Source organism: Hypomesus nipponensis, chromosome 25 (genome assembly GCF_054491055.1).
Source record: "Hypomesus nipponensis isolate SF chromosome 25, ASM5449105v1, whole genome shotgun sequence".
Lineage (NCBI taxonomy): Eukaryota > Metazoa > Chordata > Actinopteri > Osmeriformes > Osmeridae > Hypomesus > Hypomesus nipponensis.
The window spans coordinates 6,382,145-6,407,416 of record NC_140385.1 but is presented as its reverse complement, the minus strand read 5'-3'; the positions used below and the strand labels follow the sequence as shown (position 1 = coordinate 6,407,416).

At 51.1% G+C, this 25,272-nt stretch overlaps 1 protein-coding gene across 3 annotated transcripts; it reads left to right on the top strand.

Annotated features, from left to right (window-relative positions):
- Window positions 1–633: 633 nt before the first annotated feature.
- Window positions 634–25,208, top strand: lrch4 (leucine-rich repeats and calponin homology (CH) domain containing 4). 3 transcript variants are annotated; one of them, XM_084691612.1, is made up of 18 exons: window positions 634–1,035; window positions 14,055–14,199; window positions 14,374–14,503; window positions 15,058–15,163; window positions 15,527–15,773; window positions 16,160–16,256; window positions 16,410–16,521; window positions 17,065–17,168; window positions 17,300–17,349; window positions 18,550–18,714; window positions 18,974–19,039; window positions 19,244–19,298; window positions 19,385–19,448; window positions 19,539–19,640; window positions 19,736–19,833; window positions 19,948–20,085; window positions 20,260–20,337; window positions 24,442–25,208. In XM_084691612.1, exons 1-18 carry the CDS (start codon window positions 864–866, stop codon window positions 24,613–24,615), a joined length of 2,103 nt encoding a protein of 700 aa, XP_084547738.1. In that variant the 5' UTR covers window positions 634–863; the 3' UTR covers window positions 24,616–25,208. The 3 variants fall into 3 exon arrangements, with proteins under 3 accessions (XP_084547738.1, XP_084547737.1, XP_084547739.1); XM_084691611.1 differs by lacking the exon at window positions 24,442–25,208 and adding an exon at window positions 21,496–23,787; XM_084691613.1 differs by lacking the exons at window positions 18,974–19,039; window positions 24,442–25,208 and adding an exon at window positions 21,496–23,787.
- The last annotated feature ends 64 nt before the right edge of the window (window positions 25,209–25,272 follow it).

Here is a 25,272-nt window from a genome sequence, read left to right as displayed (position 1 = left end):
TGATGCTACATTAACTTAACCCTTGTGTTCTCCTCGGGTCATTCTGACCCATCAGTCATTGTGACCCACCGTCGTTTGCAACAACTTTACCGCATACAAAAACAAAGTGAAGCATTTTCTTTTAACCGTTGGGCTGTCTCAGACCCCCCACATTGCGAAGGTTAAAATAAAAAAACATTTATTTGCTTTTTGTATTGGGTAAAATTGGGTAAACACAACAATGGTTCGTTATGAACCTTTTGGTCATATGACCCGAAGGCAGCACGAGGGTTAAGAGGTCTGCAGAATGGAATGGCCCTGGAGGCAAACGTTCTTGTTAAACATAAAATCAAAACTAAGAATGTAATTGGATGTGATTCATGAATAAAACGTTGTGAATGAGGATACCTGGCTGCCACCCCCTCCGAGAGCCATGCCATTCGTGATTGGTTCATTCTTCTTGTAAGTTATTGGTTTATATAGCCATCAAAGTAATTTCACTCCTCCAGAAATTATTCAATATGCACGCCCCTTTCTTGAAACCCCGCCTTGAGTCCGTATGTCTCTTTGGAGTTTGGGTGTTGTACCGACTGCCAATCAAAATCTTTCTTTTCGTAGCCACTCCCACTGCTTCTCTGTTGAGTGCGGTCGTTTGCGATGCTGCACCCCTCCCGAAGATTGACAGCTAATACCGCTTTCTCGTGGTGTGAGCGTGGAGAGTCGTGTTCGTAGTGAAATAAGAGAATTACCTCGCCTTTGTCGGATTTATTGTCGTACTTTTTAGGTTGTCTATCGGGGGGACAACATTTGGAAGTTGTATTTAAGGGCATGAAAGTAGAGAGAAGGCTTCAAAGAAAGTAACAAAGGAGGTATATCTATATTACATGGCTGCTGGGGATGGTGCCCAGCTGCCGGCGACAATAGCGGCCAGCCGGAGCGTGGAGAAGGCGCTCGAGGAGGCTGCTGCGAGCGGGGCTCTGAACTTGTCGAACCGTAAATTGAAGGAATTTCCCAGAACTGCCAGGAACCATGATTTATCAGATATTACTTATGCAGGTAAGTTGCTGTTTTTCTTCTTCTTTTGTTTCCCCAAACAATATGGTCAATTCAACACACAATAGCAGTCCACGAAGAAGCAAAATGGGCTGTCTTTTGTTTGTTGTCACCTGCTTTGCTTCCTCGAACGGTACATCCTGTGTTAACAGCTAGATACGGCATCTAGCTACACAGTTAAAACATCCATGAGCAGGTTCTGGCCTCCTCAACATATATTTTGTTTGAACATGTTCAACTAGGAAATGTACCTACAACTGAAACACAATATTTGATCAGTTTAATTATAATTGACAAACTTTGTTCTATCTTGTTTGTTTCCCGCAAGTTTTCGTCTTCTCTTCCTGTTAGTGACAGTCTTTGTTTTGTAAATTATTTCAGAGCATCTTGGCAACCCTTTTAGAAAGAAAAACATACTAGTTTAGTTTTTGTTGGAGTGACTGCGCATTATCAATACTATCTAGATGACAACCTTGCTGAGTTTTCGATAATTGTCTAAAATGGGCAGTATAATGCGTGCGGTTGAAAGTGTGGATTAGCAGAAGTAACTGGGCCTCGCTTTGTTGAAAGAGGATTAGCCAATCCAGGTTGTTGAAATCTATCTAGCTAGCAAGAGCTAGCTCTCGGTGATAATTATGACCATCTGCTAAAAGGTCCAAGCCCTGTTCTGGTGAGGACTGGAGAGCAGGCCTTGAAAACACACACATACACACAGACACACACACACACACACACAGCTGGCGCCCAAGCTGGCAAGCGGTACTGGATATTGAAGTGATTGATGCATCCAATTTCTCACGAAACACTATCTTGATGTGCAAATGTTTTTTTAAAGGGAGGTTAATCTCTGTATAAACCAAGAGAAAGTATGGCAAGCTGATATACTAACGTTTATTTTTGTTAATGGTGTTCAGAGTGCTTTCTGTCAACTCAACCACCTTTTTGATGTGAGATTGTTTACATTTAGTCATGGCAAAGCCTGTTCTACCTTTTGTCCACATACATTTGAGTCTGGGTGTCATCAGCGTGCATTTGAACCTGATAACATCCTGCTCCACTCTAAAGCATAGGCCTACCTTGTACGTGCACATTTAAGATACCAGCATACTTTCAGTTTCAATAAGTGTCTGCTTCTCCTGCACACACACACACACACACACACCACCTCCCTTTCCTGTCTCGTCGCACTATGGCACAGTGGTCCTGTCCTCATGTAAAAGCAGGAGTCGGCATCTTCTGGTTCAAACCGTTGTTTTGCTGCATGTGCAAGCTTGTAGGCCTACGTGTGTTCTGAAGCAAGACGACTTGGCTAATTTACCGAACCAACGAGAAATATGAGCGCTGTCCTGGCCTGTGCACCAGGTATGGCGTTCCCCCTGCGCAGGCGTCGTGCCAACATCTTTCCTTCTCGGATCCACAAAGCCATCGTTCCAACGGGACCTCAATGTGCATGATGGCTGCCATGGGCCTTCGAAGATGACAAAGTCCTACAAACCGTTTCAGATTTGATTAGCGAACACCTTAAGTGTTGAGCGATGGTGCCACCGTCTTTTGGAGCAACCTGCGGACATCTACAGAAAATTCACCGCCGGTTCCAAAGCTTTGACGTAGCAGAAATAGTGGAATCTGTCTTAAGCTGAATCTTGGCGTGAGGGGGAGAAAGCCCTATGGTATTTATGATAACAGTAGCTCTCTCTCCCTTCTCTGTCCCTCTCCCAGTGCTCTGTTCTGGAGGAACTTCCTGTCAGGAAGGTCAGAGGTTCACACACACACACACCCACACACACACACACACCCCCACACACACCCCTTGGCTCGACCGGAGAAGGCTTCTGCCAGTAAGCACAGTCGCGCCCCAGTGAACAAAGCCCAGCTGTGTGCATCCCTCCTGCCTTAGCCCCTCTCAAAACAGACCCCCAAAAACGACCACCACCGGGCTATGGCTGTTCAGTGGCATGCGGTGGGTTAATATAACCAAGACTAGGATGACATTGAAGAACAAAGAGGGGGAGGGGGAGGAATGATATTTAGGAAGCTTGTGGGGGGGGGGGGGGGGACACACAGTGTAGTTCTGAGTTATTTTCTGTTGTTGTTACTTTCCACTGTCTCCCCCACTGCACTGGGGACCATGTTGGTGCTGGGGGGAGGAGGGAGAAAGAGTGTGCGCAAAGTTAATAAATAAGCCTGCTTGTTTTTTTTTTTTTTTGCTTCTCAGACCTCCACTCATATGACCTCCTGGGGCGCTTGGAGACAAGAGCTTCTTGTTGAGAGAAAGGGGGGGAACAGGGAGAGAGTGAGGGGGGGGGGGACTGGGGAGCTAAGAGACACACCTCATACCACAACTAATCACCCTAGCAGCTGAGATATAAAATAATGAATGGGGGGGAGGGGGGTGGTGGCTTGGACGTCACTGCTTGCATTGTCATCCTGTTCCCGTAAAAGGGGTTTCATCACTTGAGCTGGAATCCCCTCTCTCTCTTCCCCCCTCACTTTCTCTTTGTTACCCCATTGCATTGTCTGAGTCATGCTTTTTATGTGTGTCTCTCTCTCTCTCTCTCTCTCTGTCTCTGTCTCTCTCTGTCTCTCTCTCTCTCTCCCCTCCTGTCCCCCGAGCCTGTCTGAGTCTGTAGTTCTCCACCTCTCTTACCCCCCCCCCTTCCTGCTCTGTCCTTCTCTCATTCGCTCCCTAACTGTCTCTATTTCCTTCGCCCATTCTCTCTCTTGTAGTTCTTACAATTATCTGTGCTTCTGTATACTATCTGTTCTATGTGCACGGCTATCTGTGCTGCCTAGGATTATCTGGACTACTATGCCTCTACAGTGTGGTCCTGTCTCGATGCACTGGCTCATGAGTTTTGACATTTTCCAATAAAATCAATCCTTTCGGTCAATCTGTCTCGTCCAAAGTGATGTCCTGTCTGCATGCTGGTGCTGGAGGGGAATCTAGGCTTTAGTCTGCCTGTAGTTGGCCTTCATTGAACTCCATTTGCATGCAATTCCAAATTAAGAGGGCCTGTATGTGATACTCTGTCTCTCTCTCTGTCTGTCTCTGTCTCTCTCTCATGATGTTTAAGTAGGTGTAAGTAAGTGTGTTTGCGTGTGTTTCATTTGAGAGACCAGACTGTTCTTGTGTTCCGGTTCCATGACTGCTGATAGCCCATACACACGGCAAGCTGTTGTCATGGGAACGTTGCCCACATGGAGGTGTGTGAACGCACATTAACATTCCAGGAGTTGTACAAACGCCTACAAGTAATGCTTCCCTGTCCAAAACAATTAAATTACTCTTAGCATTTCCCATCAGCGTGTTCACAGACAGCTCTTGAAAGGCTTGCTGGGTAGCAGTGGACTAGCGTAATGGCAAATTATGCAGATGGTGTTTTTAAAAGGTTGTGTGCATTTCCCTCGTCCAAATATTTCCTTTCAGCTTAGGCTTGTGTGAGTAATGATGATTCACCGCCCATTGAAATCAACTTGGTTAATAGGCCTCTATTTACTGTTGGCTGGGCAATGGGCAAACTAGAATATCTTAGTATGTTTTCTGGAAACATCTTCCTTATTGGAGGTTTCAATTGACCAAACTTTATTGATGACCCCAATAGGCGACTCAGAGTCCCTTCTAGAAGCAACGCTCACGTGATGTGTTTCTGTCTTGCCCTCTCTTTTCTATGTCACACCAGTGCCAGGACATTCTCCAGTCTCTCTGTCGCCATGGCCTTTGAAAGTGCTGTCACTTAGTCGAAGTTCTCCACTTTTCCCTCCCTCACCTAATTTGTTTTCCCAGTCCTGGCCTAAAACTTAACAAAATCGTGTGGTGTTCCAGACCCCACAGACTAGAAAGACTTTGTAATCCTGCTGGAGTTCAGCCCCCGTTTTTTCACTTCCTTTGAAAACTGGGATTCACTGGTTAAAACCATTTTGTAGCTTTTAATGATGTTGTGCAAGAGTCTCTGCTTGTTTTGAGCTTGCTGTGAACTCTGTGTGGTGTGTGTGTGTGTATGTGGGGGGGGTGCTCACTGTGTGTGTGTGTGTGGAGGGGGTGCTCACTGTGTGTGTGTGTGTGTGTGTGTGTGTGGAGGGGGTGCTCACTGTGTGTGTGTGTGTGTGTGTGTGTGTGTGTGTCTTGCATCATATACTCTGTGTGTGTCAGTTGTTTGCATCTGTTCTATGTCACTTTGAGTGCACGTGTGCGCGCATTCCGAGGCTGTGTGTGCGCGTGCGCATGCCTCGCTCTACTTGGAGCGAGGCCCCCCCCCCCCCCTCCACCCTCCTGCGGATGTGGTCGTGCTCGTTCTGTTTCTCACTCTCTCGCACACTTCTGCTTTCTCTGCTTCTTCCGAAGCCCGGTGCCACACACTCTGTCACCGTCTGCACTGTTCACTGTCTCTGTGAGGGCGTGGGTGTGGACAGGATTTCTACACTCACCCCCCCCCCCTTCCCTCTCTTCCCTCTCTCACACTCCCTCCCTCACTCCCTCTGTCTGTTTTTCTGGCTTCTCCCTCACCCGCCCTCTCTTCCTTCTCTGGCTCTCTCTCTCTCCCTCCCTCCCTCTAAGCCCTGTCGGTGTACTCTCTATCAGAGCAGATGGTGAAGGGAACCCCTCTTGTTCCCCTGGGAGAAATGAGGAAAAAGAGCAAGGGAAGGAGACCTGAGCACCGCAACAGCTTCTCCATTTCACTGTGAGCCTCAAAACCCCACAGAAAACACAGAGCGAGAGCCCACCGGCGTACCAAACGGCCTGCTACTTTAGCCGAGCTCATAAACATCCCCATAAAACCTCATCACTCCCTCTCTCAGCTTCTCTTGTGTGCTGTAGCCCAGCAGGGTTGCCAGGTTTGGAAAAAAGGTCACCACCCTCTGTTTGGCAACCAGAGATAATGGTGCACCCTGGGCTCCTCTGACTCACAACCAGAATTCAGGGTTGTCTGGCAACTGGCAGTCCAAACATGGCATTCTGACTGCTGTCTGGGCGTTGTACGTGTGCGTTGTGCGTGCGCGCGCGCGTGTGTGTGTGTGTCTAGGCCCGCACACCTCAGGGACTTTAGGAGAGTCAAAGGAACAGACAGTCTGTACTAGCTAGTCACAAACTTTTTGTGCTGACTCTCCGACATGTCATGAGCATAGGCTGTCACAAACGATGATGTGTGCTTGTGGGTTAGCCAACCCGGTTGTCACGTAATAACCCGTTAGTATCTTCCCATTCAAACACTGTCTGCTTCAACATAGCAGGTTGAGCAAAACAGCCAAACAACTTCCTCTAGTTTGGAGAGCCTGCTGCTGTACAGTTGATAAATGCAGTGACCTCACATTACCTTTTTCAGAATGTGTCAATACGCCCTATAATGTACATTCTCTTTACAAGCCTGTAGCCTCCATTATTGAGAGTGGATTACCAGCGTCCCTGCAGGCCTCTCAACTAACCATTAGGTAATAACCCTATCAGAGGGCCCGACCAGACGCCTGCCTGCGTTTGTCAGCGGCCCGCGTGTAGCGTTAGAAGAGCGTGTGTAAATAAGATAATGGCGTCAGTCGACCCCACGTCTGTTTGGTTGGCGAATAATGAAAGCGGGCTCTGCTCTCTCTGTGTGTGTGTGTGTGTCTGTCTTATGTAACAGAGAACCATTAGCTCCTGGGGTGTTGACTTTGGTGTGTCCAGATGGTTGATTCACTGGTCCCACTCTACATGAGGGAGTCTGCAGGGGGCCGGGCCTGGTCGGGCGAGAGACGGAGAGAGCATGTGTGTCGGTTGCGGAGAGCAAGGGTTGCATGTGTTTACGCGTGTCTGTGTGCCGTGTGTGTCCTTTGGTGTGTGTTGAGGGTGGAAGTGTGTGTGTGTGTGTGTGTGTGTGTGTGTGTGCGTGCGTGCCCCTGCCATAGCAGCCCCAGTGGCTTAGCCCAGTCAGACAGAACATTGAGGATTACAGGCTGCCACTGCCAGGATAATGAATTCACTTCAGTGTTCATCAAACCCCACCGATCCCTCACACTGGAACACTCTCTCTATAACTAGACTTGCATGGAAACTGAGGCAAGTTTCGGTGACCTTACAGTTTGGGCCGGCATCTGTTTTCCACTGAACCAGAACTTAACCCGCAAAGCTAAACCACGCCACTCCCATCGCAGACTGCCTAGGCTCTCCACAACAGTTTGTTGATTTGTAATGAAGTCACTCATTTCATCAGCCACCGCCGCCTCCCCCTTCAGTATATCTCGCCAAGCCAGTTGCTATAGCAATCAAAAGGACTTTTACACTTTCATTGAGTCATTCAGCAGACGCTCTTATCCAGAGCGACTTACAGTAAGTACAGGGACATTCCCCCCGAGGCAAGTAGGGTGCCTTGCCCAAGGACACAACATCATTTGGCACGGCGGGGAATCGATCCGGCAGCTTCTGATTACTAGCCCGACTCCCTCACCGCTCAGCCATCTGACTCCTAACTCTCCAGTTGCTATAGCGATCGAAAGGACTTTCACACTTTCCATGCAGACGTCCATCTGTTGGTCACATGCTCCTCTCCGGCGGCTGGAGCTCTGTTCTGGGGTGAAGCCCTCTCGGCCAGCGTGTGAGAGTTCACACATACAGCATGTGTTGACGACGAACGGGGCCAAATCCTGCTGGGTCTCTTTACTTCTATCTCTCTATATCCATCTCTGTTCTCTTGTGACTGTGGTGCTTTATGCTTGGGATCTTTGTGGAATATATCGTGCGTTAGAATGTTTTCTTTCTGCATGACACGCAGTTCCTCAAACTCGGATGTTCCTCAAACTCTTAACAGTTAAATGTGTACACTTGGACAAAAGTCACATGAGCAGTGGTGACTTCTCATCATCTGTCTGGCACACAGTGCTAGGAGCTAGGTCAGTTCCTGCTTCTCTCTCTCTGGTGTGGCGTGGCCAATCACCCTTTTGCATGGCAGAACTGAGGGCCTTTGCATATGGCAGCAAAAACAAGCCAAGGAGCGGAAGGAAGGAGGAAGGAGTGGTAAAGTTAAACAGGCGAAAGAGAGAAAGGGACTGAACAAATGAAGGGAAGGGGGAGGGTGATGTGGGGGAAGGAGAGGGGATGAAAGGGTAGAGAGGAGGAGGAGGAGGAGGAGGAGGGGTGCAGGTTTGCAAAGAGTTGGATGCCGAGGTTGCGGTTGTTTGGAAGGTTGAAATCCCCAAGCTTGACCCCGGCTGCCCCGTGACTGACGATCCAGTGAGGTCAAGCTGACTGGGGTTAGCTCAGCTCACCGCAGGGCCCCTGTCACCATGCGGGGATGGCTGGGCGACCGTGCACAATGAGACCACGCACACATGCTTGGAAAGGACCCACAGCTCACTGGGCTGAGGGCCACACGCAGCAGCCCCCGGTTCAGTTCCGGCTCTTTCCGCGTCTTGTCTTCTCCTCTCTTTCTCCCGTACACTTCCTGTCTGTGTGGTACTGTCGCTGTCCAAAAAGGCAAAAGAGACAAAATGACACGTGCTGGGGGTGTCACTTCACCCGCAGGTTCAGTATCATTCACATACACTCACTCACTCAAACACACACACAGATTCAAGGACATTTCCCCTGTGCAAATCGACTACTATGACTCACCAGCATGCATTTGCATACTCCTACGATAGGCTGATCACCTGAGTCTACCCCGTCCACACCGACCACGGCCTCACCACCTGAGGCACCTGCCATACACACTGACACACACTGACACACACTGAGTGTGTCACAATGCCGTCACACCGCCGGGACAGGAAGCTACAGCGCCACATCCTGTTTGGTAAAAGCACCTCGCATGGGGAGCTTTCTGAACGTCCGTGTTGTCGTTGGCAACGCTTGACACACGAGAGGTAAACACCAGCTGAGGAGATGGATCTCTCTTGTCACTCACTTGCACACACACACACACAATACACACGATACACACACACACGATACACACACACGCACACACACACTCGCTGTTGGAGAATAGGAGTCGGAGGAATCAAGTAGGTTTGGCAGAAGGGGATTTTTGAAATGACAGTGATTCTACATGATGATAGTCATCGCCCACCAGACGGCTTCAAGTCGTGGGGCGACTCCCCCCTAACGATCACCTATTAGCAGGGAAGCTTCGACACCCCCATTTTGTTTTGTGCAGCCATTTGTAAGACGGTCACTTAAGCCCGAGCGGTATCGTTTGATCTCCGTCGTGAAAGGGAAGCGGTGAGAAGGACTGTGGACTGGCAGCCCTCCCCCCCTCCGGCCTGAAGGATTCAGACCTGTCACCGACTGTGGAGTCATCCTCCTCCTCTCCCCGTTCTGTTGTGTTTGGGCAAGCCTAGCCTGTTGTGTTCTGCCCCTTTTTTCCTCCTCCTCCCTTTCTTTTTTCGGGCCTTTTGTCTGTGCCCTCGCACTGGCATTATCTCAGCTCTGTTGTTCAGTCCCTCCCTCCCTCCCTCCCTCCCTCCCTCCCTCCCTCCCTCCCTCCCTCCCTCCCTCCCTCCCTCCCTCCCTCCCTCCCTCCCTCCCTCCCTCCCTCCCTCCCTCCCTCCCTCCCTCCCTCCCAGATCCTTGCTCCTCCCCTCTTTCTCCCATCCCCCCCCCATGTCAAATAAGTACCTGATCTGTCTGTAAGTGTAACTCCCATACACTCAGACACACACACACTGATCCTCACTCCCGCAGTGAGGCCCTAGCTCTCCCCTTCTTCTTGGGTTTCAGGGTCGTGCTGAGGCCTGAGGAGTGTGAAGTTTCTTGGCGACGGGACGGAGAGTAAATCTCCCCCGATATGGACTCCAACACGGTTTCTGTTCTGGTCTATCATGACCAGGCCAGACACACACACACACACACACAGAGAGAGCTGAGCTGCACAGTGAGACTGGGAGAGTGAGTTCTTCAGCTCTGAGGCCTCTCGACGCACTAATCAGCTTTGAGTAATCATCCACCGGTCCGTTTGTGAGAGCAGAGCAGAGACACGAAGGTCTGAAAGTAGCAGGTGGGCTCTCTCTCTGTCTATCTCTCTCTGTCTCTCTCTCTCTGTCTCTGTCTCTCTGTCTCTGTCTCTCTCTCTCTGTCTCTCTCTCTGTCTCTCCCTCTCGTCATGAATCTCAGCTGCTGCGTGCTCCTCCAGCCCAGGTCCCGCAGCCTGTCTCTCCTCTCCAGTCCCAGAAGCAGCCCCACGCCGCTTCACAACCTTCCCTCCTTCCATTAGCGTTGTCGTACGCAGTCTTGCTGATACAGAAACTCACTCAGCGTTGTCATGCTTGAGAGGTGATGACACACACACAGGTGTGTGTGTGTGCGTGTGTGTGTGTGTGTGTGTGTGTGAGCCCTGGCCACGGGTTAACAGCCGCGCCAAGGGAGGGGAGGGTGTATTCGCCATGGCGACTAATTATCGCAAGAGCACCATAAGGGAGGGGAGTCCGGCTCTTCGTGCATGAGCAGCCCTGAGCCCGACAATCAACTCCACGGATGCCTGTCCATAATACCCCACGCTTAAAACACCTTCCTCAAATAGATTATCCGCTAATGTGCTTTGACAGCAAGGGGAAACTTCGTCCCAAACAAAGCGCCAGGCTATTAAAGAGGAACATGGGGGTTTTGAGAAGGCTTCAGCCGGATAAAGGCATCGAGGATTGTAGACGTGTGCGTGTCTTCCGACAACCAGCGTGCGAGTCATTAGCCCTCGGGTGTAGCCTTAGCATGTGGGCTGAAACGCCCCTCTTTCGCCCGTGATGTGCGATCGCTCGGGTTTGTTTCGCCTACATCTATGGGCCAGTTGAGGACGGTCCCGGGCTGGTTGTTTAAAGAGCGCAAGTTACCTCGGGCTCGGCGGCGTAGCCATCTGAACATGAGGGCTGTTTTGAAGCTGTAACTGGATCCCTGTGGTCTCGTTCTCTTATCTTCTCCCCTGAGGAATTCCACTGTTGTTTTGGTAACCCAACCTTGGTTGCGGTGTGTGTGTGTGTGTGTGTGGAAAGGGGGGGGGTGGGGGTGGAGGTTATAGGAGCTTCCAGGGACACATTCAGTGATGTCAGGTCCCTGGAATCCTTCAGTGTTCCCTACACACTGTAACCCCTCATTTAACACAGACGACTATGTCATTAGGTAATTGTGTAATTATCCCCTGTTGAATGAAACTCAATAAGAAAGATGATTATAGAAATGGCAATGGTTCAGGTTGTTCTGCATTATACAGGTAAGCAATAGGAGGGAGTTGTGTGTGTGAGTCCTTCTCTTGCTCGTTTGTCACCCTTTGTCTTAGAAGTTGCCAGATCAGCACGGTCACCATGGTTACCCATCGGGGGTCAGGAAAGGTCAGCTAAGCATCGAAGGTGCCTTTATGGATTTGTCTGTTCAGGCGTGAGGAGTTAAGCGCTAGCCAGTGGGACACGCATGTGTGCGTGCGTGCGTGTGTGTACGTCAAGATTAGCGGACGCCGGAGTGTGTTTGGCTCAGCTGAGTCACACCGATACTCAGTGACCAGCTCTTTCCATAGCCGGCTGTTCTGTTTTGGACACACTCGGAACAGATAAGCGATTCATTCCGTCTTACTAGGGAACTTGACTCTTGTCAATGTAGAGTCAATGTCTCCAGCTGGCTCCCATCCAGTCATGGATGACATCTGGGATTCCTTAAAGGAACGGTGTATTTCAGAAGTATCGATGGTTGTGCCGAACGTCGCAGTTCCTGTGTTGTTTAGGTCTTTCATTTTGGACGTTTCAGGCTCCGTGTGTGTGTGTGTGTGTGTTTGTTTTTGACGCAAAGACAAAGTGTGTTTCCAAACACTTCCTCGCCAAATCAACCAGGCGGACAAAAGAAGGCTGCCTCCGTATGAGAACTGGAGTCCTGGTCCAGGGATGGGGACTGAGAGGATGTGGGGGGAGGGGTTAAAGGAGAGGGGAGGGGTTAAAGAGGATGGGGGGGGAAGGGTAAAGGGGAGGGGAATGGAGAGGAATGAGGGAAGAGGAGTCGTCTTTTTGGCTGAAGGGAGAGAGCACACAGGATTACCCCCCACACAGCCACATACACACACACACAATCTATCCCTCCCTAACCCTTCGACCCATCATACACACCTCCCCTCATACCCTGTTCCATTGTTCAGCTAGCTCCCTCTGGCTACACGATAGGACAATGGAGCTGGGAAGACTGAGCCCATGGGCTCGTGTGCTACTGTACACACACCCTCTCTGCTTGCATAGCTACTGCAGACACACAAGCACACAAATCCCCATTGAATTCACACGCACACTTTCAAAATAAGTCCTTGCTAAGATATTTGAGATATGTTCCACACACTGACACAGTGTCCTCAGCTTCTGTGTGGACCACCAGAGCGCACACACCCAAACCCAAATTCAGGTTTTTGTTGGAATGTTGGCACACGCGCACTCTGTGCCGCTCTTTATCGGGGCATATGAACAGGGCATATGAACATTCTGCTGGCAGCAGAAGATAACGAAACACCTTTTTATTAAAGCCAGTAGCCCTGGAACACTCACACCCACAACACCAGACTACACCAAACCAGACTACACCAGACCAGACTACATTAGACTACACCAGACCAGACTGCACCAGACCAGACTGCACCAGACCAGACTGTACGCTCCACTTCACCACCACCATTCTAGTCCATCTGCTCCATCACCCACACTGCCTGGACGTCTGCAGCTATGTTTGCTGCGTATCGCTGGCGTCAAGAAGACAGAACAGAGGAAAAGGGTGTGTGTGTGTGGTTGGTGGATGAACGTGGAATTTCTCATTTTTTTGTCGTGGCTGCGTGCACGCACACGGATTCAGACACACAATCGCAGTCAACACACGCACACTCGCACGCCCTGTGTTGACGGGGTCAGGAGATATTTCTGGAGAGGGGACGAGATGCTAATTACAGGGCCTCCACGGAGCGCGCTCAGTGCGACCCGGGAATGCACCGCTGTCATTACAAGGAAAGGGGGGGAGACTTGCCACAGGGGAGGAGGGAGAGAGGGAGGGAGGGAGAGAGGGAGAGAGGGAAGTGCTGACAGAGGGAAAGAAGGAGAGGGGGAGGATGGAGCAGGCCGAGGGAAAAAAAGGGAAAAAAAAGGAAAGCCACGAAATGACATTAAAGGTGCAACGTGGTGCATGCATGAGAGTCATCAGTGTTGGAGTGGACTGGGGGAGGGGGAGAGGGAAAAGGGAAGGGCTCCGAAAAATAAAGAGAAAATAAGAAAGGTATAAAAGACAGGTAGAGGGAGAGAAAGGAGGCTGGCGATGGGGAAAGAGGAAAAGAGAGGATGGGAGGATGACCCGTGTGAACCTGAACATGTGTTCTTTCAGCAAGGTGGCCTAGATCAACCAGGAAATGATTCAAGACAAAGGGGGGGTTATTTATAGGAGAAACCTGGAACCGTCTGCGGTCGGAAATAGACTTGGTTCGGCTGGCCCGGATCTGTCTCTGTAATCTGTGTTTCTCTGAGCTCTTTTGTGTCTTTTTTTGGTCAGCGTTCATCGTTCCGTTTTTTTCTCCCTGCGTACACATTCATATTGTATGAGCGAACCGAAAACAACTGAGGGCCAAACTATGATTTTGACTGGCTGTGTGTGTGTGTGTGTGTGTGTGTGTGTGTGTGTGTGTGTGTGTGTGTGTGTGTGTGTGTGTGTGTGTGTGTGTGTGTGTGTGTGTGTGTGTGAGATGGAGAGAGAGACTGATACAGAGAGAAGCACAGAGAGAGAAAGACAGGTACAGAGAGACAGAGAGAAGCACAGAGAGAGAAAGACAGGTACAGAGAGACAGAGAGAAGCACAGAGAGAGAAAGACAGGTACAGAGAGACAGAGAGACAGAGAGACATGTCAGTACAAGCCTAGTGTGTGTGGCTGTGCTGTGTTTGCTCCACGCATGAGTCATCCATCCAGGACCCCAGGACAATGGAAGTGAATAATGACTGTGAGCTTTTGTCGCAATCCCCCTAATCGGATCCCTCGTACGCTACGCGACCGGTCGGATCACTTGTGCCTCAGCCGTGTGATCGGATGTGATGGTCTGACATGGTCGTCCCTGTGTTCCAGACCTTTCCAAGAACCGACTGTGCGAGCTGCCGGAGGAGCTGTGTCAGTTCATCTCCTTGGAGACGCTCAGCCTGTACCACAACTGTGCCCGCTCCCTCACCCCCAGCCTGGGGCACCTACAGGCCCTCACCTACCTCAACCTCAGGTAACACACACACACATGCTTACATACACACACGCACAGACAGCTGGTGTCACCTACAAGCCTTGACCTACCTCAATCTCAAGTAACACACACGCAAACACAAACGTGTGTCACCTACAAGCCCTCACCGACGCTAACCAAAGCTAACCTAAGCTGTGTGTGTGCGTCGTCCAGTCGTAACCTGCTCTCCAGCCTGCCTCCGTCGGTGTGTGACCTGCCCCTTCTGAGGGTGCTCATCGTCAGCAACAACAAGCTGTCCTCCCTGCCACCCTCCATACACACCCTCACACACCTCCGGCAGCTGGTACGTTCCCCTACACACACACACATGCCCACATGGTGGCTGTGCTCCGCCCCAGACCGACTGGTGTCAGGTTACGGGTGGAGTTGGGTTCTCCCCGGGCTCTGGATCCTCTTCTCTCTCTCTCTCCTCCACCCTCTCCCCCTGTGATCCTCTTCTCTCTCTCTCTCTCTCCTCCACCCTCTCCCCCTGTGATCCTCTTCTCTCTCTCTCTCCTCCACCCTCTCCCCCTGTGATCCTCTTCTCTCTCTCTCTCTCTTTCTCTCCTCCACCCTCTCCCCCTGTGATCCTCTTCTCTCTCTCTCTCTCTCTCCTCCACCCTCTCCCCCTGTGATCCTCTTCTCTCTCTCTCCTCCACCCTTTCCCCCTGTGATCCTCTTCTCTCTCTCTCCTCCACCCTCTCCCCCTGTCTTTCTCCCTCTCTCTGTACGTTTCCCTAACCCTATTTGAGGTTGTTTCTCTCGGTTTGACCTTTTTTGAAAACTTGCTTCCCCTCTTCTGTTGGTCTCACCCTTGATCCTCTTCTCCTTGACCCCCCCCCCCCCCCCCCCCCCCAGGATGTGAGCTGTAACGAGCTCCAGTCTTTGCCGGTGGAGCTGGGACAGCTGGAGTGTCTGAGAGACCTCAACCTGAGGAGGAACCAGCTGACCAAGCTGCCCCAAGGTACCCCCCCTACACACACACACACTGGACACACACACTGGACACACACACATACTACTCCACATCTGCACTTACACACACTATACACACATGTCCTATACACACCTGAACTCTCTCTCACACACACATACACATTTTGTACACACACCAGCACTCTCTTCAACTGTGACCCTGGAACGACCGCCCCCCCCCCAGCTGAAGCAGTATCCTGTCAGCCTGCAGCGACAGCCTTCCATTCGATCTGATTTCACTTCACACGGTCCAGTTTACAGTCCAGTAGCCGACAGTGCTCTCAACAGCCCGCTCAGCGACTTAAACCAACCCTTCTGTCGTCGTCGCCCCCTCCCCTCCCCGTCCCCCCAGAGCTGTCGGAGCTGCCGCTGGTGCGCCTCGACGTGTCGTGCAACCGCGTGTCCCACGTGCCCGTGTGCTACCGCCACCTGCGCCACCTGCAGAGCATCACCCTGGACAACAACCCGCTGCAGCAGCCGCCCGCCCAGATCTGCTCAAAGGGCAAGTACCACATCTTCAAGTACCTCAACATGGAGGCCTGCAAGCGGAGCCAGGAGGACATGGAGAGGGCCCTGCGGCCCACCGACTTCAAAAGCTGGTGAGAGACCAAGGGGGGGGAGATAGTGGAGGGCTGGCAGGAGGGATGGAGGGGGTGGGGGGGGGAAGGAGTCATGTATGGATTTATGAGGAGGGAAGGAAGGAAATGGTTGGATGGATGGGAGGATGTTCTTGGAAGGCGGAATAGAAAACTGGAATGGAAAGTTGTTTTGGAAAATTCCCTCCCCACCCCACTGGGCCTAGAACAGTGACGAGCAATTTAGTCTCTTTTTTTTTTGCAATGAAACTCACAGAGCAACAAGACCTTATCAGTTCTCAGAAAGAACCTCTCCTATGAGTGTGTGTGTGTAGTACTTGGTGTGTATTTCTAATGTGTATTTGTTCTTGATGTGCGTTTCCTGATGCGTGTGTGTGTGTGTCTGTCAGTCTGTCAGAGCAGGAGCTGTTTACAGGCCCGTATGGAGGTCTGGACTCTGGCTTCAACAGTGTGGACAGCGGAAGCAAGAGATGGTCAGGGAACGAGGTGAGTGTGTGTAGTGTGTTTGTGTGTGCCTGTTTGGGTGAGTGTCGTGTGTTTGTGTGTGTGTGCTTTGGTTGCTCTCAACTCTGCATATCTCTCCTGTAAGTGCTGTACGCCTGTCTCTGACGTCTTTCTCTCCCCTGCTTGCGTCACCAGTCTGCAGATGACTTCTCGGAGCGATCCGTCCGCTTGGCCGAGCTCACCAGAGACCACCGCAACCTGGAGGAGGAGGTGGAGGAGGAGGACTCCCCTCTGGAGCACCACGCAGGTGAGGGGCACACACACACACACACACACACACAAGCTTATATTAGATGTAATGAGGGCCTGTGTGCTTTCAAAGCTAGCTCACCAGGGTCATAAATCTCTCTCATATCCTCCCTGCCTCATCCTTTAATAAAGGGTGCACTGTTTGAATACACTCCCTAACATTCCTCTGTTATTGGACTGTCTGCAATATCTCCTCATTCTCTCTCTCTGTCTCTCTCTCCACTACCCTCTTCCTGTCTGTTTATCTCTCCCTCTTTTCTCTCCTACCGTCTCTCCCTTTCTTTCTGCGTTTGGCCTTCCTCCTCCTCTCTGACCTTGTCTTCCATTCTGCCGATCTCCTCCTCCCCCTCCGACCTTCTTCAACCCTCTCTCCTCCTCCCCCTCCGACCTTCTTCAACCCTCTCTCCTCCCCCTCCGACCTTCTCCATCCCTCTCTCCTCCCCCTCCGACCTTCTCCATCCCTCTCTCCTCCCCCTCCGCCCTTCTCCATCCCTCTCTCCTCCCCTCCGCCCTTCTCCATCCCTCTCTCCTCCCCCTCCAGTCAACGGCGAGGCGGAGCAGGTGGACTTCATCGACAGCAGTATGACGGAGGAGGAGGAGGGCAGGACGGCGCCGCCCACCCCGCCGCTCACAGCGCCCCCGCAGGTACGGAGGCCTCGCTCCAGTTTCAGGGTGTCTCACCGGCCCCCCATGTTTAAACACTGGGGGATTTCTGGTCCACTGGTCGAGTAAGTCGATGGCTTGACTTGCGTGCTCTGTTTTTGTTGTGCTTCCAGGAAAGGAACGAAAAGGGTCCGCCTTCCCCAACCGACTCTTCAATATGCAGGTGAGGCATGCGGGGGCACGGGCCACACATTCCAAAATGCAGCCTCAGCCAAAATGCCAGGGAGTGTTTGTGTGAGCGCCGTGCGCGTCGGTGCGGACCACCTGTCACTTCGCAGTTTCTGCGAGCGTTTCGGTTGGACGCTCAGCGGGTTTGGCGGTTGCGGCGTTCGAAACCATCAGCTCAAACACACACACACACACACACACTCCGAGTCTATGTCCAGTCAGTGCTGTAGAGTGGAAAAAGACACTTTGTTGGTTTTATGTACGTACACGATATACTGTGTCTCTCTCTCTCCCTCTATCACTCCCTCACCCGTCTGGGCAAGGTCAGATTCCTGGGTGTTTGAGGAGCTGGGAAAAGTCAACAGAGTGCAGTTCCCACTCCACACAGTGATCCGGTCCTCCACTGACGCCACCATAACCATGGAAAACATTTACTCGTATGCACTAACCCTACAGACTGCCACTCTGAACCTGCATGTGTAGCAACCGGGCTAGCACTCAAGTCTTCCAAACGTGTGGGGAGGGGGAGAGAATTGTTGTTTAACTGTTAACTTTGTGAACAGCTGTGTTTTCCAGCTACAGGCTATTCACATATGTCAACGCAAAGTAAACCAAACGCGTGTTCCTCTCCGCCTCCCCCCCTTCTCTTCTGGGCTCTGAACCCAGAACCTCCGTCTCCTGACCAATGGTCCATGTCGTGTCAGGCAGTGTGAAGGGCTCCTATTTCCAGACGCCTCGCGCGATCACATGACCGAAGCCCGCGGTCACGTGAGCGCACACCGCAGCCCCTGAGCGCTCACACACGATAGGTCTGGGGCGCCTCGCCGCGCCTCATGGTTCCCTGTTGGTGTAAAGCTGAATGGGAGCGATCTGGAGTTTGTTGACCCTGTACTCATGTTTCCCACACTGAGTCCCTTCCCTTTTAAGCAGATGAATGCCCCTGCGAACAGTCATCATTCATTTATATGAATAGGGATTGGTATAGGCCAGCATTCAAGCGTTTGACTGCACATCAAATTGATGTACAACGCGTCATTTTTTAAATCCTTTGCATTCTTCTCTCCTCCCATCTCTCCCTATCGCTTCACCTGTCTCTCTGTCTCTCTCTCTCTGTCTCTCTTTCTGTCTCTCTCTCCTGTCTCTCTGTCTCTCTCTCTCTGTCTCTCTCTCCTCTCTGTCTCTCCCTCCCTCCCAGGACCGCTGTGGAGATGGGGGCAGAGTCCCTGTTGTGGTCCAGCTCCTCCCCGTCCCCCTCCAGCCCCACCCTAGGAGAGGAGAGGAGGAAGCCAGGCACCCTGCTCATCTGGCAGGAGAGAGAGCGAGCCCAGCAGCAGCAGAGAGAGAGGGCCAAGGACAGCTGGTGAGGAAAGGGAGGGGCGACATCCTTGCAAGAGACAGGGTTCCGGCGAATAGCCTTCATGTAGAGTAAAGCAAGCTGGTGGCCCTACAGCGTGTGAGCCAGGGGGGATATTTGAGCAGAGGGGTTCACCTGGTGAACGAGAACACGGCCATGTTGGACACGGCAGTGGGCCCTGTGGCAGCTCTCTGTAGGAGCAGGGTTACTGGCAGCCCCCAGTGTTCGTGTCCCATATCTAACCAGAGGTTTCGAAACGTTTCAGTCTGAAGACGGCAGGCAAAACAGGAAGTCATGTGGCGACGCCGTCGCAGACAGGAAGCTGCACAGGGTAAGGCCATTTTACATCAGGAGGGATTCCAGCGAGAGAGGGAGAGATCCGAGGAGTGAAATGCTCCTAATGGATGTGAACCGTTCAGTGTTTATTTCCTTTCCCTGAGTGCTCTCCCTGGAAGATGAGACTGTGGGTGGAAGCTTTTAGTGACGGGGTTAGAGGTCCTGTGATGATCAATGTGCTGTCTTTGTCTCCATCTAGTGGTGGATCACCAGAGAACCACCACTCCCACAACGGCCTACGACAACGCTGTGCGGTGAGTCCCAGGAGTGCCCCGTGTGTGTGTGTGATGTATGTATGTTGATGATGTATGTCATGGATGCATTTTCTTCTTCTTCACAGAGTGCAGACCAGGTACCCTCTTTGGCTCATGGGCCTTTGATCCAGCGTTCGGTTAGCAGAGCAGGTAAAGCACACACACACACACACACACACACAGGCTGACCCACACTTCCCTGGATAGGAGTCAACACAGTGTTTTGTGTGTTTCTGTCAGACGTTCCGTGCACACCCAAAGCATCGTCTCCGCCCGGCCACGCCCACAAACCCAACAGCTTCCTGTTCCGGACTTCCTCCCGCTGCAGTGTCAAGACGTCTGGTACGCAGACAACCCCCCCCCCCCCACACACACGATGAATGTGTTGACTCATTGTTGTCCAGTTCCAGTACACAGCCTCTCTCTCTTCCTGTTAGGGTCTGTTCACAGTCTGCTGGAGGCTGGCCGGAGCGAGTCTCGCTCCGCGTTCCGGTCTCCCAGAGAAGAGAGACCGGACATCGTCCAGCTGCGCAAGGTACCGCCGGACGCCCCCCCCCCGCTCTGACGTACTCACCACCCTGTTGACGCGAGCCTCTGTGGTCGCTCTCTTGTGACCTCTCTCACTCTGAGACTGTGTGTATCTCTCCAGACTCTGGAGTCCAGGTTGAAGACCACCCTGCCTGAAGACCTGGGGGATGCCTTGTCCAATGGCACGATCCTGTGCCAGCTGGTCAATCAAGTGCGGCCGCGCGCCGTCTCAATCATCCACATCCCGTCTCCGGCAGTGGTGAGCCAATCACAGCCCCCAACACTTTTTTTATAACCAGTGATTGGTCATTGAGCATGGATGGATTCAACTTTTTTTCCCACCGTGGGTTGTGATGCGAGTGTGCACTGTTTCTCTTTACCTTCTCTCTCTCACCCCTTCTCTCTCTCTCTCTCTCTCCCCCCTCCTCCCCAGCCCAAGCTGAGCACCGCCAAGTGTCGCCTCAACATTGAGAACTTCCTTGCTGCCTGTCGGAAACTGGGGGTCCCGGAGGTAAGATCCATACCTCCCACGCCTTTCTCTCACTCGCTCTACCTTCGCCTTTTGTGTAACTGATTCCATCAGCAAGTCTGTGTGTTCCCTGCTGTTACCAGTCAGTCAACTACGTATGTTGTAATGTTGTCATGACGAGTGTTAACTGTCTTCTGTGTTCGAGCAGTTTTGGCGTTGTAACATGCTTTAAAGCTCATTGTTTGTCTCTCTTCTGCTATTTACTTTTCTTTCTCTCCATCCTTTTGTTCTCTACCATCTTGTTTCTTCTTTCTGCCCATTCTCACCCCCTCTCTCTCTATCCTCCCCTCTTTCACGCTCTCCTCGCCCCCCTCCAATCTGTTTCCCACTCACCCCCCCGCTCTCCTCTCCCCCCCCCCTCTCTCTCTCCATGTCCTCTCCCCCCCCTCTCTCTCTCCATGTCCTCTCCCCCCCCTCTCTCTCCCCATGTCCTCCCCCCCCCTCTCTCTCTCTGTCCTCTCTCCCCCCCCCCCCTCTCTCTCTCTCCATGTCCTCTCCCCCCCCTCTCTCTCTCTCCATGTCCTCTCCCCCCCCTCTCTCTCTCTATGTCCTCCCCCCCCCCTCTCTCTCCATGTCCTCTCCCCCCCCTCTCTCTCTCCCCCCCCCCCTCTCTCTCTCTCTCCCCCCCTCTCTCTCTCTCCATGTCCTCCCCCCCCCTCTCTCTCTCTCCATGTCCTCCCCCCCCCCTCTCTCTCTCTCCATGTCCTCCCCCCCCCTCTCTCTCTCTCCATGTCCTCCCCCCCCTCTCTCTCTCCATGTCCTCTCCCCCCCTCTCTCTCCATGTCCTCCCCCCCCCTCTCTCTCCATGTCCTCCCCCCCCCTCTCTCTCCATGTCCTCCCCCCCCCTCTCTCTCCATGTCCTCCCCCCCCCTCTCTCTCCATGTCTTCCCCCCCCCCTCTCTCCATGTCTTCCCCCCCCCCTCTCTCCATGTCCTCTTCCCCCCCCTCTCTCCATGTCCTCTTCCCCCCTCTCTCCATGTCCTCTCCCCCCCTCTCTCTCCATGTCCTCCCCCCCCCTCTCTCCATGTCCTCTCTCTCCATGTCCTCTCTCTCCATGTCCTCTCTCCCCCCCCCTCTCTCTCCATGTCCTCTCTCCCCCCCCCCCTCTCTCTCTCCATGTCCCCCCCCCACCTCTCTCAGATGGAGATGTGTGTGTGCTCTGACGTGTTGTTCTGTAAGCTGCCCGCCGTGCTGCGCTGCGTGGCCGCCCTGCTGGCCGTGCCTGTGGAGGCGGAGGGGACGGAGGGCCCCGGTAGAGCCCCCCTGGACCCCTGCGGCCACCCCTCCACCTCCTCGCTGCTCTCCACGGGCTTCCTGCTCTTCTACGGCCTGGCCATGGCCCTGCTCTACACCCTCTACTGCCACCTCACTGCGTAGACGGCAGTGTGTGTGTGTGTTTGCACACTGTCTGACATTAGCATACTGACTGACCCCTGATGTGAATCGGACCCCTGAATCTGAGGTTTAGACCCTCCCACCAACACACACACACTTGCAGCTGTTGAAGCATGTGGTATGCAGAGTCAGACACACACACAACTCAGTCCCTTCAGTCTACAGCTGCTCTCAGAACCGTGTGTGAGTACAGTACACGTAACCCACTCCGCCCACACAGCCCACATCACAGCACACTGTGTACTGATCCAACACAGCTGCTCTCCAAGGCCACAACACAGGGCAGGAGGACCTTAAACACAAACCACTTTGAAGTAGACGTGCCCTTTCAAGTATTCTACTCTCTTGGCACAGTCTAGGCACATAAATATACATTTAAGAGCCTCTTCTCTCCTTATATGGCAGTAAATGTAAAGGAATAGCATATGTATGTAAATGCCTCGATTGATAGGCATGGAGTCCTAACCATAAGGAAGTTCAATGGACTTCCCCCCCACGTCTGCCTTAGGCCAGCCTAGCCTTCAACACTGACGCACAGCATATCTTCATGCTCCACTCGCCTACAGAGGGACACCAAGCAGAAAAGAACTGTGAATGGGATTTAAAGCCCCCCCCACCCCACCCCAAGATACTGTAGTACGAACACGCATGTAAAGTTACCACAGTCAGGAACATGCATGCGTGTACAGACAGATTTTGTCACCCAAAGTAGCTACATGCAGGCCACATGCAGGCAGGTGATAAACCAGGTGCCTGTCGTTATCGACTGACAAACCACCACTAAAGACTTGTTCATTTGTCTGTCTGCAATGTTGACTATGACCAGTGGGGGGTGGTGTTGCACCACAGTCACCCCCCTGTATGTTGACGGTACAGGATCTTCATGAAGCTTAAGTGTGTATAGATTTGTGGCAAACCTCTTTTTGCTGTTGCTTTTTCTTTCTTCGGTCACTCCGGAGACCAGCGGCTTAACATGCTTTGTGTTTGTATAAATGTAAACAACAAATTAAGTTATTTGGGTTATTTTTATTTATTTTGATAAAGTTTTTGTTTTTCCCGCTACAGTGCTTGGGTGAAAGAAGTTTTCTTGCAGATTCCTTAAGCTAATACAAGTGAACAGGGTTAGTTTGCCTTTTAATGAACTGAATGGCTAATAACTTGAAACAAGGAGGCAACTCGTATACCACACACAGCTTTTTAAATTTCCAATCAATAAGCAATTGACTGGTAGTGTGTGAAATAGTAAACGCCCGATTGTCTTACCGTTTTGAAAGTTTCCCAGAAGCCACTTGGGATAGCACAGCTGGGGGAAGCATGCCCTTGGGAAATGGAGTTCTAGTGCATAATGAGGCCTCAGCTCGTTTGGCAGCACAGGTCGTGTCGTTGCTTCTGCTCTGGGGGAGAGAGAAGACGTTAGACACAGAGCAGGGTGAACCCTTGTCTTACACACTTCATTTGTATAAAAATTGGATTCTATTTTTGTAAGAAATGTACTGGATGTCGTTGGCGGTTTGCGCTAATTTCTTCCCCTATGTCCACACCTTTGTATTTGAGGTGTGTCTAAACACAGATTCTACCACTAGTGGTCATGACCCTCATAATACTTACACATGTTGACACTAGGGCTCTTTGACCTTCCATAGAGGCAGGAAAGAGCGGCCATCTTGTTGAGGTCAATGTCTGCTCACACCTATACTGTATTTAAAGAGTCACAGCCCTCGTCTATCTTGTCTGTTACACCAATTCAATGCATTTATCACTTACTCTGCTGTTGGCAATGAATTTGCAATAATGTTTCAACCAAAATGTACGTTTCATAGAAAAACAAATGTTTAAGAAAGATCCACATTTCCGCTTTAGAATGGCGTTCTCTTCTTAAGGGTGTAAACCGAATGGGAAGACTGTTGTATTTTGTAATATTTATACGATGCCTATGTATTTAATAAGACGACAAATTAGTTTATATAAGACAAATCTATATGTAAAGGTTTTTTCCCCCCCGTTGTAAAGAAATTATTAAAAAAAAGCAACATTGAACACGTTCAGTGCCCACGCCTGTCTTTTATGTCTGCTTTTGCTGCCATGTACGTTATCAATGGTTGTTCCCAAGCCTCGCTTCTCAAGCCCTCATCCCCTCAGCCTTGGGACAGCTTGCTGTAGCGCCCACCCAATGGAGAACAGACACGCATTCACACACTGGTCTGACTGAGGGGGGTGTGAGGTTGAGAAACACTGTTTGGAGCCAAAGAGCTCGTCACTATGCCTTCTGCTCTGCGCTTGAACTTTGCTGTGTCCCTCCAGTGGCACATTCTCCACAGTGTGACGGCTGTTCCTCCTGGGGGAAGGTGAGTACACCGTGGGGACCTGCTCAGGTGACTGACCTGGAGGCACCTTGCATGCTTACGTTGATGCTGAAGAAAACCTTTCTTCCCTTCTTTTACGTATTTTCTCTCCTCCCTTCCACAATGCATGGGGTCATGTATAGATGTTTTAGTATTGTGTGGAAGTACAGCAGCACCAAGTACAGCAATACTATACCTCAGTATGTGCTTATATTCTGAAGTCAACGATGACTTGCACAGGGATTTAAAGGGTTGCATGCTCACGTCACTAAATGTATAGCAGCATGAGTTTGTCTACTTAAATATGCCCTGATGATGTCCCAACTCTCCCCCCTCCCTCCCCCACCAGGATAACCTGTGTCCCCCCCAGCTGATCCTGGAGGAGGAGGGTTTGACTCGGATAGCCCAAACCGTCCAGGCCCTGGTGGAGCTCCCTGTGTCAGGACCCCGCCGATCCTCCCGCCAGGAGACCGCAGGGCTAACCCAACCACCGCCTGATCAAAACCCAACCACAACCCTATAGAAATCTAACTCTAGAGTTATCCAGGCAGCACCCAGTAGTGTTTATTTCCATGTATTGTTAAGTCATTTTTATGGTATTGTTCGAGTAACTTACTTTTTATAGCATCCAATGTGACTATGTACAGTGGCTGTACAATCATAGGCCTACAGCGATATTGACAGTGTCATTAAAACAGTGAGCTTCCATATCAAAAACAAAAACATGACATGAACAACTGCTTTTTGTAAAATTACATTTCCACTAGTCCACTAGTATTTTTTCAACATTTATCAATTGCAGCAATCAAGTCAACTACAATATCTGTAATTGTTATTCTTACGAGTGAAAAAATGAATTATTCATATCTATACTTAAATAGATGTAAATTAGGGGTGGGGGAAAAATCAATTCACGATTCAGTCTTCTAGCGGTTTACGTTGATTCACAAATTTCAAGCATGTAAGCATTTATTGAACCGAAATTAGATTAAAAAATTGTGAATTTTTAATGGAATTGTGAGGTACCAAACAATTCCCACCCCTAAGATGGTAAGCTGTACATTTCTGTTTAATATTTAATCGTGTTGCAGAAATAAATGCATCTATTCAAGAAAAGTCTACTTATCGTCACTGTTCGTGAACAAGTTCTTAGAAATCCTTCAGCAAACTTTCACTTGTT

Bases quoted from the DNA above. Each gene is read 5' to 3' on its own strand.
- lrch4 (XM_084691611.1), top strand. From the start codon at position 864: ATGGCTGCTGGGGATGGTGCCCAGCTGCCGGCGACAATAGCGGCCAGC. The intron at 19,299-19,384 runs GTGAGTCCCAGG...TCTTCTTCACAG, and splicing joins GCCTACGACAACGCTGTGCG to AGTGCAGACCAGGTACCCTC. The intron at 19,641-19,735 runs GTACGCAGACAA...TCTTCCTGTTAG, and splicing joins CTGCAGTGTCAAGACGTCTG to GGTCTGTTCACAGTCTGCTG.